Genomic DNA, 20,037 nt, shown 5'->3' on the forward strand with positions numbered 1-20,037 from the left:
AAGCAGAAACTAACACACCATTCTAAAGCAATTATACTCCAATAAAGATGTTTAAAAAAAATATTGTCCCTTAAAAAAAAAACAACACAAAACAACTCAATGTCATACATACCAAGTATTAGTGAGGATGTGGAGAAACCAGAAGTCTCATACTGAAGGGAATGTAAAATGGAGCATCCACTTTGGAAAACAGTTTGGTAGTTTCTTACAAAGTTAAACAAATGCCATATGGAATAATTCCATTCATAGATAGATAGCCACCCACGAGAAATGGAAACACATGCCCATGTAAAGTCTTGTATGAGAACATACGTAGCAGCCAAATGTCCATCAACTAGTGAATAGAGAAATGAAATATAGTAGAACCATGCAATGGAATATTACTCAGCAATGAAACGAAAGGACCAATGATATATGGAACATGGATGAACCTCAGAAACATTATGCTGAGTAAAGGAAGCCAGACACAAAACAATATCTATTGTTTAATTCTGTGTGCATGAAATTTTTAGGAAAGGTAAAAGTATAGAGACAGAAAGATCAGTGATTGTCTAGGGCTGACGTTGGGAGTGGGGATTTACTGCAAATGAGCATGAGAGAACTTTCTGGAGTGAAAGAAATGTTCCAAAACTGGAATTATGTCATGCTGTACAACTGCATAAGTTCACTAAAAGTAACTGAACTGTACCTTACAATGGGTGAATTTTGGGGTAAGTACTCTAAATGTATTAGTTTGCCAGGCCTGCCATAACAAAGTACCAGACCAGGTAGCTTAAACAACAGAAATCTATGTCCTCACAGTTCTGGAGGCTGGAAGTCCAAGACCAAAGTGTGGGCAAGGCTGGGTCTTTCTGAGGCCTCTCTGCTTGCTTGCGGATATCTGTCTCAACCTGTGTCCTCACATGATCTTTCCTCTGTATGTGTCTGTGTCCTAATGTCCTCTTCTTATAAGGACACCAGTCATAGTGGATCAGGGCCCACCCTAATGCTCTCATTTTAACCTAATTACCTCTTTAGAGAGTCTGTCAACAAACACAGTCACATTCTGAAGTACTGGGGGTTAGGACTTCAACAAATGCATTTTGAAGGAACACAGTTCAGCCTATAACAGCAAATTATACCTCAGTAATGCTGTTTTTAAAAGTCATTATCTGGGCTTCCCTGGTGGCGCGGTGGTTGAGAGTCCGCCTGCCGATGCAGGGGACGCGGGTTCGTGCCCCGGTCCGGGAGGATCCCACATGCCGCGGAGCGGCTGGGCCCGTGAGCCATGGCTGCTGAGCCTGCGCGTCCGGGGCCTGTGCTCCGCAACGGGAGAGGCCACAGCAGTGAGAGGCCCGCGTACCGCAAAAAAAAAAAAAAGAAAAAAAAAAAAGAAAAAAAAGAAGTCATTAGGGTGTGTGTGTAGAGATACAGTTTTGGACTAAAAGAGATGTAACTACCAAATTCAAAATATGAACCTAGATGGGATTTTTAAAAAATGGGTATAAAAGACATTCTTTGAACAACTGAGGAAATTTGAATATGAGTTGCCCAACACATGATGGATAATGATTATGCATTATATTAAATATTATGGAAATATTATTAATTTTCTTAGATATGAAAATGGTATTGTGGTTATGAAGGAGGATGTCCTTATTCTTAGGAGAATGCACACGGGAGCATTTTAGTGGTGAAGTGTCATGAGAGAGAAAAAACAAATATGCCAAAAAAGTAAATTAAATACTGAATCTAGGTGGAGGGCATATGGGTGCTCCCTGTAATATCCTTTCAACTTCTCTGTACATTTGAAAAATTTTATAATAATAAGTCAGAAGAAGAGAATTAGCAGTGAACTCTGAAGGGGTAGAAGGTTCTAAAGGTTGGAAATACACCTATATCAAAGATTTCCTTTATTCCTTTCCTTCCTGGCTAATTGAAGTAGAAAATATAATCTTCTAAAGCTCACACCCAGTTATAGCTTTCTATAAGTGAGAAGTGGTTAGTGTTTGTTTCTACTAGTGATACATAAAATGTAGAATAAAACATACCACAGATTTTAGAATTTTTAAAGGTTGGCAGGGATGAGGCCAAGGAATATGGTTATAGCTCATTTAGAGTAACAAATAGGTAGACCTTTTTTTTTTAACATCTTCATTGGAGTATAATTGCTTTACAACGTAGCGTTAGTTTCTGCTACATAACAAAGTGAATCAGCTATATGTACACATCTATCCCCATATGCTCTCCCTCTTGCATCTCCCTCCCACCCTCCCTATCCCACCCCTCTAGGTGGTCACAAAGCACGAGCTGATCTCCCTGTGCTATAGAGCTGCTTCCCACTAGCTATCAATTTTACATTTGGTAGTGTATATACGTCAATGCTACTCTCTCACTTCGTCCCAGCTTACCCTTCCCCCTCCCCGTGTCTCCAAGTCCACTCTCCATGGTAAAGACCTGTTTTAATAGGAGCAGCAAACTGGTGCCCTGTGGGCTGAATACGGCTTACAAGACATGTCCTGTTTGGCTTACGTGGCATTTAACAATCAGGAGATCTTACATATAATACAGACTTCAGCTTTTTCTCCAGGTGAATCCAAAGGTTTGTCATACTAGACTCTGGCGTGGTCACAGTGGATTACAGTGGAGTGGTGGCTGCCCCTTGATGGGTATGAACTTTATTCATTTCTGAACCTGACTGACTCCTAAAGGAATTTGACTTTTTTTTTTTTTTTTTTTTTGCTGTACGCGGGCCTCTCACTGTTGTGGCCTCTCCCGTTGCGGAGCGCAGGCTCCGGACGCGCAGGCTCAGCGGCCATGGCTCACGGGCCCAGCCGCTCCGCGGCATGTGGGATCTTCCCGGACCGGGGCACGAACCCGCGTCCCCTGCATCGGCAGGCGGACTCTCAACCACTGCGCCACCAGGGGAAGCCCAGGAATTTGACTTTTTGACAAAGAAAATGGGTAAACAGCAAGTTGTCCCTTCCGCTAGGATTTGCTTTACCAGCATCCCCAGCTCTCTTTTCCTTCATATGGATATAGCTAATGAGAACATTATATTGAGAGGAGGGTGAAACTGAAGGGAGAGATTTTGGAAATTTATTATAATTTTAGAGTTCATAAAATCTTTGCCCAACAGTAATTAAAACTGTCTTTGGCACAAAGATAGACAATAGACCAACAAAACAGAGTAGAGAAACTAGGAAGAGACATATGGACACACTTGATTTAGGACAAATACAGGGCTGAAGAGCAATGGGGGAAAGATGTTTACCCATACGGGAAAGAATAAACCCTGGGCTGTTGCCTCGCATATACACAAAAATCAATTCTAGGTGGACTGTAAGATGTCAATGTGAAAGGCACAGCAATAAAGCTTATAGAATATAGCAGATGAGAATATCTTCACGACCTTGGTATAGGGAATGATTTCTTAATCAAAAATAAAAAAGCATCAACCTTAAAGGAAAAAACTGATAAACTATATCAACATGAAAAATGTTGTTCACAGACAACACTAAAAGAATGAAAAGGCAAGTCCCAGAGGTGGAGAAAATATCTGCAACACATGTGACTGTCAATGGGCACACAGGCAGAATATAAAAAGAACTCCTAGAAATCAATTTTTAAAAGACAGCCCAACAGAAAACAGCAAGGGACTTGAACAGGCGCTTCATAAAAGACATCCAAATGAACAATAAACACAAAGAAAGGGGCTCAACCTTATTAGTAATAAGGGAATTACAAAGAAAACTCACAATGTGTATCCGTCAATGGATGAATGGATAGAGATGTGGTATACATTCACAATGTGATACTGTTCAGCCGTGAGAAAGAAGGAAATCCTGACGTGTGCAGGAACCTGGGTGAATCCTGAGGGCGTTATAATGGAAGTAAGTCAGACAGAGAAAGACAAATACTCTATTATATCACTTATATGTAGAATCTAAAAATGATAAACTCGGAGGAACGGAGAGAGTGGTGGTTGCCAGGGGCTCAGGGGAGGGTGGGGAAAATGGGGAGATACTGGTCAGAGGGTACAAACTTCCAGATAGAAGATGAATAAGTTCTTGGGATCTATTATACAGCATGGTGAGTACAGCTAATAATACAGTATTACATAACTTGAAAGTTGCCAAGTAATCAGATCTTCAATGTAGAAATGGCAATTATGTGACGTGATGGAGGTGCTGCCTGATGTTATGGTGGTAATTGTATTGCAACAGATAAATGTATCAAATCAACACACTGTACACCTTAAACTTACACGATGTTATATGTCTGTTGTATCTCAATTAAGCTAGAACCGTAACTACCACACACCTACCAGGATTGCTGAAATTCAGGACTGTCAGTACCTAGGGTTGGGGAGGAAATGGAGCAACTGGAACTTTCCCATTTTGCTGGGGTGGGGATGGGGGTTGTAAACCAGTAATGACTACTTTGGAAAACTGGAACTATCTACTAAAATTCAACAGCAGTCTCACTCCTGGGTGTTTGTCCAATGAAAACGTATGCATCATATAGACACCAAAAGACATGCACAAGAGTGATTTTAAAAATCTCAGATATTCAACAACATGTGAATGGATAAACAACTTGTGGTATATTCTCACAAGGAAATGTTACACAGTGATGAAAGTGAGCAAACTAGAATTATATGAAATAACGTGGCTGTTCTCGTAAACATAATGTTGAAAGAAACACAAAAAGGAATACACAGTGTTTGATTTCACTTACATTAAGTTCAAAACGAGCAAAAAGTGTGCCTCTGAAAAGGAAGGAAGAGGTAGCGACTGCGAGAGGACATGTGGGGTTTTTGGGGGAGTCCTATTAATGACCTATATCTTGACGTGGGGGATGGTTACACAGGTGAACTCACTATGTGATAATTCGTCAAGCTATACGCTTAAGATCTGTGCATTTTTCTGCATGTAGGGCATACTTCAATAATCAAGTGAAAATATTTGCCCAGTGAATAGCAGGAGAGTGTGTGCTACATGTCAATAAAATATTCCCAGGGTCTGCCAATCCAGTGCTCTCAGTTTTACTTAAATTACACCAAGTGCCCATTAAAGTTAAGTGCTTGGGGCACTTAGGTGCTGCTCTTTTATAGAAGTTCAATGAATTAGAAGATATAGATAATGAATTGGATGGGTACTTTTTATGGTGCATTAGGAAAGCAACAAATAGTGGCCCCATACTGCCTGGCTGGGAGCTGTAAAGAAGCTGAGGAAATACTTTTCCACTGAAAGCACAAAGCACAGATTCAAAAACTGGCTAGACACACTGTCAAACTGCAGCATCAGCTGAATTCTTACCTATGGTGGTCATCCATGGGCACAATTTAGGTCCTGCTTGACAAAGACTGGGATCCTGGCAAGTAGAATGGCGGTAGGGGGAAGAGTCCAAGGACCCAAGGATGCCTGATGAATGTAGCCTATTTGAAGCACCGCTCTCCCACTGACTCTTTCCCACTAGGAAAACCTAATGACCCATGTCAATAATCAGCAGGTGCAAATGTGGCTGGAGCCTGAGGACAACAGTCAAAAATTGTAGAGGGAAGAGATCATTTACACCTCAAACGAACTGTAGTCATTATCCGTGCTATGCTAGGAGAAGTCAGGGAAGACTATGCATAGATTTGCAAGTGCTTGACAAGGAGCTGAAGGACCAGTTTGGATCCTGCAGAATTGGTTGCTATGGTGAGGCCTCATCGGAGACACGGTGTTCAGCGTTACTGCAGGATGAAACTCTAATGGTTTGTTGGGTTGGCTGACTCAGACCTAAGCCTAGCACTGGCCCAGGCCATCTGGCAAGAAAGGTAATTGTTAGTAAGAAGACACACAAGGAGAAGTAGAGACAGAGAATGGCAGAAACTTAGACCATCTTAAGCATCATGTTGCTGAGGGGGCCACAGAATAATATGATCCCTCAGAGCTGCCTTAAAACCTGAATAGCTTCCTGGGTTTCTATGAGATTCCTTTCCCTTACTACCACGTGTATCCTTTATCAAAAACAAAGCAAAGCATTACTTGAGATAGCATATAGTCATATTGGGGCCCAGGGCAGGCCCCCAAATATGTCTCAATGGCATATCGATTGTTTTGAATTAAAGTTACTTAAGAAACAACCAATGCAAGAAGGACACTTTGATGCTCCTCTCTGTTTCTCTGAAACTAGGAAATAAACCTCTCATGTGAAACGTGCCTTCCCTGGGCTGGGAGGCAGAAAGACATCATGATCGTCAGAGACAGGGAATTCAGGTCTGAGAAGCCTGCATAAACAAACCTTGCTACTTCTTTACTAATTTACTACCCAAGCCCAATCTTTGCTTAAATTCCCTATAATTATGCACCCGAACCTAAGTTTCTCTGTCCTGTCCAATCCTCACAAATTTACTGTTTCTTTATACACAAAGACATAAAAGTTACCTGCTTTTGGTCACTCTCTGTGCCTCATTTTATGATCTCCTGTGCCCACAAAACTAAGCTGGGTTTTCTCCTGTTAATCTTCCTCGTGTCAATTTTATTATTAGTCCAGCCACAGGAACTCGACAGGGACAGAGGGAAATTTTCCTCTCCCCCTAATACCACTCTCTTCCCTGGAGCCAGAAAAGTCCAACTAACACAGGAAAGGCACCCGGGCAAAAGGAGGAATGAAGAGCACAGAAGGGGAAGAGTAACTGTGGGATCCTCAGCTATATGTTTCCACTGATTACTCTTATTTCTGAAAACTTTCCAACTTGATTCTGAAACACAGTGTTCCCAAAGTTCTTTTCCTTCCTGGAATAATTCATAACCTTATGGAACTGAAGGGAAATTAGAGCTCATTCGGCACATTAGAAGAGAGAGGAGAAAATGGAGGTCCAGAAAGAAGAGATCTCCTTTTTATTCCATTTCCTTCAGCCACTCTCTTTTCCCCACCATTTAAGCATGGATGTTCTCAAATCACCTGCCCCTTCTCCCTCTAGACTCATAATTTCAGCCTCCAATTATACATGCATCTGTCCGCTCTTAATTTTTTATCCTAAGTGCTGAATGCTACCCAACACTCCTTTACAGTATTAGACGCCAGTGATCTATGGGGTATGTACTTACAAGTTTCACCAATACCTGAAACTAAACTTAGTTAAGATTGAAATCTTTCTCCTTCATCCCCTCCCAGCTTCTTCATCCCTGCTATTAGCAGTATCATTTTTAAAGGTTCCTTGTCTTAAACTTTGTTTGTAACTTCAAAACATTTCATACAAAAAGGATGAAGAATAAAATAACAAACACCCATGTCCCTATGATCCAGACAATATCTGGCTGTGTTTGCTTCAGACTGAACAACATATTTATAGGTAGACATGGCTGGAAGTCCTGTGCCCCATTCAATCTGCTCCCTCCTAAGAGGGTGGTTCCTCCCCAAAGCAGGTCCCGAGACAAAGGCTGATGAGCCTCAGAATTGATTCGGGAGGTGCAGGTACACGGGCGAGGTAGTGGGGAGGTGGCTCAGGAAGGGAAAGCAGACAGTAGGGCCCGTTACTAAGCAGCTAACACGGCGGGCAGCGCAGCTGATTCCTACGGAAAACCTCCAGCAAATGGTGTTAAACACACGTGAGAATCATTGTGACCGATGAATGGTGGGGATGGAGCATTTATACCCCACACCCACTAGTCATTTGGGTGGCTGGGGGTGGGTGGGCGTTTCCAGCCCTCTATGGACTCTGGCAGCCTGAGGGAAGCCTTTCGACAAAGGTGTTGGCTGTCAGAAGTTAGGCTGTTATGTACAGAAACGGTAAGGGAATACAAGGGGAGGTGGGCAGAGTACCGACAGCATCTGCGACCGTGTGTATCCATCCTATTGACATCGTTTACCTTTACGAGTGTTAAACGTGGTTAATTTTTTTTTTTTAATAAATTTATTTATTTATTTTTGGCCGTGTTGGGTCTTGCTGCGAGCAGGCTTTCTCTAGTTCCAGCAAGCAGGAGCTGCTCTTAGTTGTGGTGAGCGGGCTTCTCATTGCAGTGGCTTCTCTTGTTGCGGAGCACGGGCTCTAGGCGCACGGGCTTCAGTAGTTGTGGCACACGGGCTCAGTAGTTGTGGCTCGTGGGCTCTAGAGTGCAGGCTCAGTAGTTGTGGTGCATGGGCTTAGTTGCTCCGTGGCAAAACATGGTTAATTTTTGTATAATATGATATTATTGGTAACACTGATGATGAAAATGATGATGAAGGGGAACAGTGACTCTAAATATACACCAGTCAACATGAAAAAGGAAGGTAGTTTGGGAAAATAACTTCAGTTCAAAGACCTGGTTAACTACTTATTGAACTCGTATCATGTGCCAGATTGATTTCCCTTTAATAGAAAGTAAGGAAAAGACATAAAGTACACTTTATTAGACTTTGACAAAACTTGGTTTTCTCCTGTATCTTCCTTCATCTCCTTCTTCGAGACTGCAGGGTTATTAGGCTTAAACTGTGATGGCTATATAAGATTACAAGTCTTTGCTAAGAAGACTACATATGATCAAGAATGTCTTAGAACATCATTTCCTTCTTAGCTGCAATCCATTCGCCTTCCTACTGAAAGGGAGAAAGGTGTGTATGCATGTGTGTGTGGGGTGGGGGGACTGGGTGACGGAGACAAATCTCAGCCTCATCATCGGGTGACAGGCCTGCAGGGATGTTCTAAATTATTTACCAAGCCAGGAATAGTTTGTCTTCATTCAACCTCACAGCCAACAGGACTCCTGATTTAACGAAATAAAACTATAAAACAATATGTTTCCTATTCCCTTTTGCAGAGGCCAAAAGGATTTAAAACAATCTTTGAATAATACTCCTCATAGATCCCATGATTGGACAAACCCAGACCTCCCTCTTTAAGAACGAGCGGACAGAGGAAAGTCACCTGACACATGGAAAGATCCAGCGGTCCAGGAAGATCTTTTTCCAAGTCAGAACAAACAGTCACTTGTAAAGCAGACCCCATATAGCAGGATAAAAAAAAATTTTTAAAGTCTCAAATTGAAATTCAAGGAGACACCACCAAATTTCATATTTCAAATATGGAATGATTACAGAATTTGAAAACCCCATGGAGATAGTGAATAACTAAGTGGGTTTAGATCAGAGGTAAAATATATTGGTGAAAATAACTTCTGGAAACAGCATACATTTTACATTTAAAAGAGAGGTAACGTTTTCATAAAGTAATTCCGTACTATTTCTCTACCTGATTCCATTTCCACATAAAAACAAGGCTTATGAAAATCAATAAGAAAATACTTTTCATGTCATAACATTTACGTAGTGACTAGGATTAGTAATAAAGGTCACGTAGAGTGCAGAGTCCTACACTTTAAAACAAAATGCCTTCGTTATTCTATCGGAAGCTTTGATCCTCCTTATAGAAAATCGTACTTTTGTATAAAACATGAGACTGGCAGAAAACTTCAGGAATTCACGGACTCCCTAAAGCCCCAGAGGTTCTAGTGATCAGTCTGAGGACCCACTCGTGGGCTATGAACACCAGGTTAAGAACCCTTTATTCAGAGAGAAGCAGAGAACACTTACGTTGTATAGGGGGATAGTCTTCATTACTTTGTACTGCTTAGTGGGATCCATTTTATACAGGTGACGGTCAGTGACAAAAATTGCTCGATCTTCCACCTTACTAAAGCGATTCACCTGTAAGAAAACAAAATAATAAACCATAATATCTCATCAAGAATGAAATCAAATGATCTGTCAGGAAAACACCTAGGAGCAGAGGTGGCTGGCTGTGGAGCCAGATTCTGTAATAGATGTGCACCACCTATGACCACTCTTTGGATGCGACAGAGATGGAAAAGGAGTGTTTCCAGATTTGTGGAATTTTACAGTGTAAATTTCACAAGTTTACCATCTAACAGGGAAAACAAGAAAAACACAGAAGAATTAAAGAACTAAAAACACGTAACCCAGACACTACAATGAAAGTGAAAAGGCAACCCACAGAACAGGAGAAAATTTTGTAAATCATATATCTGAAGAGGAACTTTTACCTAGAATATATAAAGAATAGAATATATGTTGTATCTAGAGTATATAACTCAATAATAAAAAGACCCCCCCCAATTTTAAATGGGTAAAGAATTTGAAGAGGCATTTCTCCAGAGAAGACATACAAATGGCTGTAAAAAACATGAAAAGATGCTTGACGTCATTAGCCATCAGGAAAACGTAAATCAGAACCACAGTGAGATACCACCTCACACCCACTAGGATGACAATAATAAAAAAGACAGTAACAAATGTTGGCCAGGATGTGGAGAAATTGGAACCCTCACTACTGGTCGGGGTCTAAAATGATGAAGTTGCTTTAGAAAATAGTCTGGCAGCTCCTTAAATGGTTAAACATAGAATTGCCATGTGACTCAGACATTCCACTCCTAAGTATATACACAGGGGAACTGAAAACATATCCACAAAAAATCTTGTGCCTGAATGTTCACAGCAGCCTTAATCATAATAGCTAAAAGGTAGAAACAACCTCAATATCTATCAACTGATGAATGAATAAATAAAATGTGATGTATCCATACAACAGAATATAATTTGGCAATAAAAAGAATAAAGTACTGATACACGCTATAACGTGGATGAACCCTGAAAACATGCCAAGTAAAAGAAGAGAGTCACAAAGGACCATATGTTGTATGACTCCATTTATATGAAATGTACAGAATAAGCAAATCTATAGAAACAGAGCATAGATTAGTGGTTTCATAGGGCTGGGGGAGATGGAAGTTTTGGGGGGAGGACAGCTAAGGGGTGTGGGGTTTCTTTTTGGGTTAATGAAAATGTTTAGCAATTGGTTGTAGTGACGGATATACAGCTCTAAACAAACTAAAACTGTGTACTTTAAAATGGTGAACTGTATGTTAAGTGAATCATACCTCAATAAAGCTGTTACAAAAAAATAACCTATTTCAAACAACTCATTCTGTCCCTTTCCTAATGCACTGGGCAGGTATATTTCAGATTAAATTCCCTAAAACATGTTTATGAATCTACATGTTCTACATTAGGTCTACTTATGTTAAGTGAAATAAGTCAGAGAGAGACAAATACTGTATGATATCACTTATATGTGGAACCTAAAAAATACAACAAATTAGAGAAGATAACAAAAAAGAAGCAGACTCACAGATATAGAGAACAAACTAGTGGTTACCAGTGGGAGAGGGGAGGGGTAGTATAAGGGTAGGGGATTAAGAGGTACAAACCATTAGGTATAAAATAAGCTACAAGGATATATTGTACAACATGGGGAATATAGCCAATATTTTGTAATAACTATAAATGGAGTATAACCTTTATAACTGAATCACTACACTGTACAGCTGTAACACACAAAATAAAAAAGGTTAAATATTCAAAAACAGATAGTGCCTTCCTATTGCATATAGCATAAATAATTTCCTCATTATTATTACTCTCCATAAAAAGAATGCACCACATGAGAAGGCAGTAAGTGCCCACACAGAAAGGGTTCAGCGTAAGCTAAATAGACATCTGATGTGGGTGCGGTGGAAGGGAAGGGCTTTAAATAGGAAGTCTAAGGATCTCCAAGGTACCCTGCCACTCAGATTCTACGATTCCTTTATCTGACTTTCAAGAGTTTTCCTATCTGCCACTATTCTACTTATTTGACTTTACATATTTCTTTAAGGGCTCTGGCTCCTTTCTGACAGGTTTCCTCATGTCATGCTCTCTATGTTTATGATTTTCTACTCCCTCCTTTTTCTCTTTATCCATGTATATGTCAAGATAATGCTCAATTTCTCATTCTATTATAAAGTCATGCTCTCTCTTAAATGTTTATGATTTTCTACTCCCTCCTTTTTCTCTTTATCCATGTATATGTCAAGATAATGCTCAATTTCTCATTCTATTATAAAACCTCTTCAATTCCTCTAGTAAAAAATGATCACTCTTTTTCTCTATTTAAAAAAATTTTTAATTAAAAAGTTTAAAAAATTATTTATTTTAAAAATTGAAGTATAGTTGATTTACAATGTTGTGTTAGTTTCAGGTGTACAGCAAAGTGATTCAGTTATACATATATGTATCTATTATTTTTCAGATTCTTTTTATTTATTTATTTTGGCCATGCCGTGCTGCATGAGGGATCTTAGTTCCCTGACCAGGAATCGAACGTGTGCCCCCTGCAATGGAAGCGTGGAATCTTAACCACTGGACTGCTAGGGAAGCCCCTCAGATTCTTTTCCCCTATAGGTTATTACAAAATATTGAGTACAGTTCCTTGTGCTATGCAGTAGGTCCTTGTTGGTTATCTACTTTATATATAGTAGTGTGTATATGTTAATCCCAACCTCCTAATTTATCCTTCCCATCCCTTTCCTCTTTGGTAACCATAAGTTTGTTATCTATGTTTGTGGTTATGTTTCTGGTTTGTAAATAAGTTCATTTGTATCTTTTTTTGTTTTTTACATTCTCTATATAACTGATGTATGATATTTACCTTTCTCTGTCTGGCTTATTTCACATAGTATAATAATCTCTAGGTCCACTCATGTTGCCACAAATGACATTATTTCACTCTTTTTTTCATGGCTTTTTTCTGAACTTCTACAACACAGTTGTAGAATCAATATATAGGATATATGCAGAATTAAGAATGAAACAAAAAACTGACCCTGAAACCAAAAAGCACAGGTTTTACTTTTAAAGCAGGATACCTGAGAATAGGAGAAACTATTAGTCTAAGTGCTTTTGCTAACGGAAAACACTGGCTACATCATTACTCTTTGCTTGGAGAAAATGATAGGGAGGAAGGTTGGCCGATGCTTATAAAACCAAGACAATTCAGTTACATCTATCCTTAGTCTCTTAGAAAGCAGAAGTTCTCACTTAATAATTGGAATAGTTTAATAATTTTAAGGACAGCTGACTTGTAACTTTTAGACCATGGATGCTTGTCATGAAAAATATACTTGCTAAAATAGCTGTGTGGAATGCTGTGTTTTTTTTTTTTTTTTGCAGTACGCGGGCCTCTCACTGTTGTGGCCTCTCCCGTCGCGGAGCGCAGGCTCCGGACGCGCAGGCTCAGCGGCCGTGGCTCACGGGCCCAGCCGCTCCGCGGCATGTGGGATCCTCCCGGACCGGGGCACAAACCCGTGTCCCCTGCATCTGCAGGTGGACTCTCAACCACTGCGCCACCAGGGAAGCCCGAATGCTGTGTTTTTTAAACTTACAGTTGAAGCTATGTTTAGCCAAAGAGGTTGATTTTACTTATTAATCTTGTGATAATAAATCTACTGACTATATCCTCACTAATCGAGCTCTAATTAACTGAGCCAATATCAAAGGTTATAGATTGTCTTAAACTTGGAAGGCTATCCAAAAGCTGCTTTCCTTATAAAATAGCTACAAATAAGTTATCAAAATAGTCATAAATAAGACTAACAAATTCACTTCAAAACAAAGTAAAAATCTCACATACAACTGTAGGATTTTTCTTTTTAAATGAAGGTTAAGAAACAGCTAAACTAATTTGTGGTAAAAGAAATCGGAACAGTGGTTGCCTTTGGTAGTGGTGGGGCTTGGCTGGGAAGGGAGCTGAGGGAGCTCTCTCCGGTGATGGAAATGTTCTGTATCTTGATGGGGTTGTGATTTACACAGGCGTATGCGCTAGTCAAAGCTCAGTGAACTGTATACTTGAGATCTGTGCATTTACCTATACATAAATTATACCGCAATACAAACAAATGCATGAGCAGAACAAGAACAATGTAGAATCTCAGATATCCAGGGCAGGTTTTTATTTATTGCCTTACTATTTCATGAACAGTACGCCGGTGTTCCAGCCCGCCTGGAAGCTCCTTGAGGGTAATGACCGTATGGTGCCTTTTTTCTTGTACCTCACAGCCCCCCAGTACAGAAGCGGGCAACCTGTAGGACTTAGTACCTCCTTGCTGACCAGTGGGTTTTGAGAGCACTTTTTTTTTTTTAAAGCTTCTTTTTACTTTCTTTTAAAAAATTATTTATTTATTTATTTATGGCTGCATTAGGTCTTCGTTGCTGCGCGCGGGCTTTCTCTAGTTGCGGCGAGCGGGGGCTACTCTTCGTTGTGGTGCGTGGGTTTCTCATTGCGGTGGCTCCTCTTGTTGCGGAGCATGGGCTCTAGGCGCGCAGGCTTCAGTAGTTGTGGCTCACGGGTTCAGTAGTCGTGGCTCATGGGTTCAGTAGTGGTAGCTCGCGGGTTCAGTAGCTGTGGCTCGCAGGCTCTAGAGCGCAGGCTCAGTAGTTGTGGCGCATGGGCTTAGCTGCTCTGCGGCATGTGGGATCTTCCCGGACCAGGGCTCGAGCCCGTGTCCCCTGCATTGGCGGGCAGATTCTTAACCACTGCGCCACCAGAGAAGTCAACAGGCTTTGAGAGCACTTTTAATCCCACAGGATAATTTCAAGAGGTCTTCTTCCCTACATGAGCCAATCAGTGTTGATGACAGGAACTGTCCGGTTGGAAAACAGATGGAAGACGGCTGCAGCACACTGCGCAGGCTGCATTATGTAAGAAATGCATTTCCCCAGTGGCAAGTGAGAGCACAGTGGCTCAACAGCTTCAGTCCCCACTGCCCAGTTGGGTCGTGGAAAAACTTCATGTCTTCACTGAAGAAAGAGCAACCACGGCCTTTTCACTTTTTTATTTCTGAGGCTGGCAGCCATTTTATTAGCTGTCTCCGTAATGAAAAGCTCCCTAACATGGCATGTACTATATAAGCACACAGATTACTGTTTTGTTATCTTTTATTCTCCTTGTTGAGATTATTGAGATTTACTTGTACATTTTCTTTTCTCTCATAAAGTATCTCTTCCATGCATTAATTTAATTTTTCCCTTCGGAGTCTAAGTCCCTGAAGGGCAAGACTTTTACAACCAGCCATCACTACAAGACTGCACACAGAATGCCAACGGACCAGAGGAGCTGTCCTCTGTATCTGCAGCGCTGCATTGCTTGGTAGTAGCTACCCTTCTAAGATCTCTTTTATTTATTTATTTTTATTAAAAAAAAAATTTTTTTTTTTTGGCTGCCCTGTGCAACTTGTGGGATTTTAGTCCCCCGACCAGGGATCGAACCCAGGCCCTCAGCAGTGAGAGTGCGGAGTCCTAGCCACTGGACCACCGGGGAAGTCCCTAAGATCTCTTTTAGACTCACAATTTCATTGAGAAACGTGTCTTTTTATTACCAGAAATCTAAAGATGGGATGGAGCTTATTTTTTTCTACATTTTGAAATCCAGCACCCAACTCCTATTAATTGAAAAAAAAACTATACTGGTAAAAGCATTTACTCAAGTTAAGTAATCTGATAATTTTTTTCCCCAAAATTTACAGTGTGCGTTTTCAAGCACTTTAAAAACTGCTGATGACGTACAAAGGAATGACATGAAGTCCTCTGTTACAATAGGAGTCTGAGACTAGCAGATGGGAGTTGAGATAGATAAGAAACGAAAAAGTATAAATAAGTATAATAAATAAATAAGTATAAATAAATATAAATATAACTTCACATAAAGAAAACAAAACTGGATAATGGGTTTGGGAGAAAACGTACGTGTGCGGTGCTGCAGAGTGCTACCGTGTCAGAGAGTCAGAGAATTGCCCGCATTTGCAGGTAAATCTTTTCCTAACAGACAGAATCAACCACAGGATATTTTGAAAATAAGTCGTCAACAACTTGCTGATTAGGATGGTTCAATTTTAGATTTGGGTAATATTTAAATCAAGATACAAAGCACTAAAAACTTCTGAACGACCACCATGTCATGTGTCTCAGTGACCGAAAGGAAAAGGAAAGCAGAACAAAACAAAACAAAACAACGAAAGAACCCACTAAGAACCTTCCCCTTAGTAGACTAGAAGGTATAGTTGTGATACAGTTAACTGAATTAGGATAGGTAGGGTAGGATATAGTGGAACATATTGCTATAGGTAGGATAGAGCAAACTAAGCTTCAAGTTTTAGTTTGAATTTTATTGTCTTATCCCCTTTGCCTCATAGTTTTAGAAATCAGTCCATTTTCTAAACATTCCTTTACATAGAGCGTATTTTCCCGTCTTCAACTTGACAAAAATGGTATCTGTAATTAAGAGAAAAACAGAGTCTATGTGGCAGAGTAATAACCAGTCTTGGTAGTAATTATTTACTTCACATAGCAACAGTTTTTGCCATAAAAGAGAACTGGCACTTGTCATAAGAGTTGAAACAAGGTGGTTGCAGAGCTTCTACATCAGCGTTTTTCTAAGTTGTTTTGCACAACCCTAGCCTTGCGCGATGCTTTGTGAGAGATAGGTTTCCAAGTCAAGCTGGTTTGAGGAACTACGAACCTCGCCCCCCTCCCCCACCCCCCCACCCACCAGTGGTGTTCAGATCCCAGGGATACATCAAAGGCTCATAGAATTCTGCACTTAAAAAGCATGTTTAACTGTTTAACCCAGCCTTTCCCAAATACATTTAGCTGTGGAACGCTTTCAAAAAACCAAATTCATATTCAACGGAACATTGGTTTGTGAAAACCCTCTGGGAGAACACTAGTCATTTGTATCCATCTTAGAGTATGGAAAACAGAGAACATCTAAAATGGAATCTGAATAACAAGTAAAAGTAGGGCTCCTCATCTTTTGTGAAATCACACTGAGAAATATATGAGTGTGTTGCAAAAGAAAATGAAAAAAACAAAACTTGTTGCATAATTTCACAAGGTCACACAAGATTCAAAAAAGCAATAGGCACGGTCGTAAAGTGGAGGGTATAGCCCTTCTTAGGATGTGTCCGTGAGTTAATCTGGAAACCAACAAACAAAACCTAAAAGCAGCAGTTACACTGAAGCACTGTTTAGAAACATTTCATTCTTTTTAATGTAGAAATGTAATTTCTAAAGAGAACAGGTCATAAGACTTTACCTTGAGGTTTAGCAACTCAAATCGTCCTTAAAGCATGAATCAAATGAGTGGGAAGGACACTGATGTAATAAAGGAAAAGCTTTGAGTTGCATAACTTAGCTCAATCAAAACGGCAAAGACAAATGTCTTACATACACATGTGAATTTGTAAATTCAGACTTACATTTTTTTTTTTTTTTTTGCGGTACGCGGGCCTCTCACTGTTGTGGCCTCTCCCGTTGCGGAGCACAGGGTCCGGATGCATAGGCTCAGCGGCCATGGCTCACGGGCCCAGCCGCTCCGCGGCATGTGGGATCTTCCCGGACCGGGGCACGAACCCGCGTCCCCTGCATCGGCAGGCGGACTCTCAACCACTGCGCCACCAGGGAAGCCCCAGACTTACTTAAAGTAGTTCTGGCATAGGGACACAAGTTTTGTTCCTCTTAAATTCATAATGTAAAAGAAAAACTAGATCACAGACTCAGTGTTAGATAAGATCTCATCTGATGTCTTCTATTACCCAAGCTAAAACCCTCAACCAGAGAAAAATCCCTATCACTTGCTCTTGCCTGAACACTTCCAGGGATCTGCTGGTAGGTTTCATCAACTCCACAGGGGGCCAGAGATAAAGTTTCCCTGGAGTCAGACCAGGAGAGGACACATTATGGGTGCAACTATTTACACAGGTCTCCCACCTTAAAGGACATTTTATAATTGTAGTTAATGGAAAGTGGCTGTTTTGAAAAGAACCAAAGCATAAAGAAGAGGGCTTTAGTAAAATCGTATCGTTTCCCTCGGTACATCCTTGGGGATTGAAAAGTTTCTAAAGATGACATTATCTAAGCTCTAATGTGAAGAAATACGCTGTATTATTTTGCATGGAACTTAGAAATACAGAAGCATGACTAAAAAGTTTTCAGTTTTTACGCAGTAGGACCCAGGTAGAGACATGCTGTCAGACATCAAATTGTTATCACTAGAAAGACAGAATCAGAGATGCCAGGCTTTTCTATAGCAGATGATGTAATTCTCAAAACCATCCAACTCTCTCTGATCAGTTGTTCTGATGACTAATTTGACTTCCCAGATATCTTGATACTAGAAAGGAAGATATCCTAGATAGTAGATAAATTCATTAAATGAATTCACTAAAATGGTACATTCCTTTGTCAAATTCAAAAACTGGCATCATGGCTTACACTGTTTTGTGTGGGTGTGTGAATCTGGTTAGCAAAAGTCATTTCTTGGTTGTCTGATCAGCTCTAGGTATACTTATAAAATAGAGTTTCTGGATCTAGGAGTTCAGAATTAGACTCTACACTTTGGTAACCAGCCCAAGCTACTGCCAGCAAGCTTTTCTTGGAGACGTGTATTTCATTCTAAGTTTAAAACAAGCCGCTCTCTATTTTGTTAAAAAGTCTGTATTATATTGAGTTGATCTTTTTTCCATAGAATATTTGAACACTAATACCCATTAAATAATAATTCCCCATTACTCCCTCCCCCCAGCCCCTGGTAACCACCATTCTATTTTCTGTTTCTATTAATTTGACTGTTCTAGATATTTCATGCAAGTGGAATCACACAAGGTTTGTCTTTTTGTGTCTTATCACTTAGATAATATCTTCAAGGTTCATCCACATTGTAGCATGTATTTCATTCCTTTTTTTTTTTTAATGGCTGAACAGTATTCCACTGAATGGACACACATATTCTTTATCCATTCTTCTGTTGATGGACATCTGGGTTATTTCCACCTTTAACTACTGTGAAGAATGCTGCTATGAAGACTGCAGTACAGTCAATTATCTTTTAAAGAGATTTAAACGATAATAAAAATTGTACGTATTTACCCATGTAGCTACCATTTCCCTTGCTTTTCATTCTTTGGGGTATGTCCACATTTCCTTCTGCCTGAAGGACTCCCTTTAACATTTCCTATGAGTGCATATCTTCAGACATGCCTAAAAAAGTCTTCATTTCACTTTGGTTTTTGAAAGATACCCTTTGCTAGATACAGAATTCTAGGTTGACAGGTTTTTTTTTTTTTTTCTTTCAGTAAAAAAAGTTTTAAAGTTGCTGCTCCACTCTCTTCTCACTTGCATTGTTTCTGACAAAAATTCTGACGCATCCTCATCCTTTTCCTCTGTCTCTTTTCTCTTTATCACTGGTTTTAAGCAGTTTTGTCATGTTGTGCCTTGGTATAGTTTTCTTCATGTTTTTTTGTGTCTGATGTCTGTTGATGAGTTTATAGTTTTCATCAAATTTGGAAAAATTTCAGCCATTATTTTTTCAAATATTAAAAAATTTTCCCTCCTCTTCTCTCTTACAGAGACTCCACATGCACTTATATTAGGCCACCTGAAGTTGGCTCATGGCATCCTAATATTCTGTTCTTTTGGGGAAGCATCTCTCCCCGGCCCCCCACCCTGTGTATTTCATTCTGCCGTGGAAGCACGGAGTCTTAACCACTGGACCACCAGGGAAGTCCATGTATTTCATTCTGGGTAGTTTTATTGCTATATCTTCAAGTTTACTCTTCTTCTGCATATGTCTAAACTGTTAATTCCATCAAGGGTATTTTTTTTAAACGTCAGACACTATATTTTTCATTTCTATTCATAAAATATCCATATTTTATTAAAACAATTGTTTTAATTACCTTGTCTGTTAATTCTATAATCTGTGTCAGTTCTGGATCAGTTTGATTGATTTTTCTTCTCATTTTAGGTTATAGTTTCCTGCTGTTTTGTATGCCTGGTAATTTTTGATTGGATGCCATGCACTCTGAATTTTATCTTCTGAGTGCTGGATATTTTGTATTCCTGTAAATATTTGAGGGCTTTGTTCTGGGACACTGTTAGATTACTTGGAAACAGTTTGGTTCTTCTGGTGATTTGCTGGGTGGGATTAGGGCAGTGTTTAGTCAGGGCTAATTATACCCCATCACTGAGGCCAAGATTCTTGTCGGGATTCTACCCAACGTCCCATGACTCATGAGGTTTGTCCAATCTGGCTGCGGGGACAGGCACTACTTGCAACCCCGTGTGAGCACTGGGCATTGTTACCTCTAATTCTTTTTTTTTTTTTTTTTTTTTTTTTTTTTGCGGTACGCGGGCCTC

The 20,037-nt window shown here is 40.1% G+C and overlaps 1 protein-coding gene across 2 annotated transcripts in view; it reads right to left on the reverse strand.

The window, feature by feature from the left end:
- Positions 1-20,037, reverse strand: part of MYO1D (myosin ID) — a 356,895-nt gene that overhangs the window by 133,706 nt on the left and 203,152 nt on the right. For both annotated transcript variants that reach the window (XM_024127623.2, XM_024127622.3), the window contains one exon: positions 9,544-9,657. In XM_024127623.2, coding sequence (XP_023983391.1) covers positions 9,544-9,657 — 114 coding nt within the window. The remainder of the gene's footprint in view (positions 1-9,543; positions 9,658-20,037) is intronic.

Source organism: Physeter macrocephalus, chromosome 14 (assembly GCF_002837175.3).
Source record: "Physeter macrocephalus isolate SW-GA chromosome 14, ASM283717v5, whole genome shotgun sequence".
NCBI classification, from domain to species: Eukaryota; Metazoa; Chordata; class Mammalia; order Artiodactyla; family Physeteridae; genus Physeter; species Physeter macrocephalus.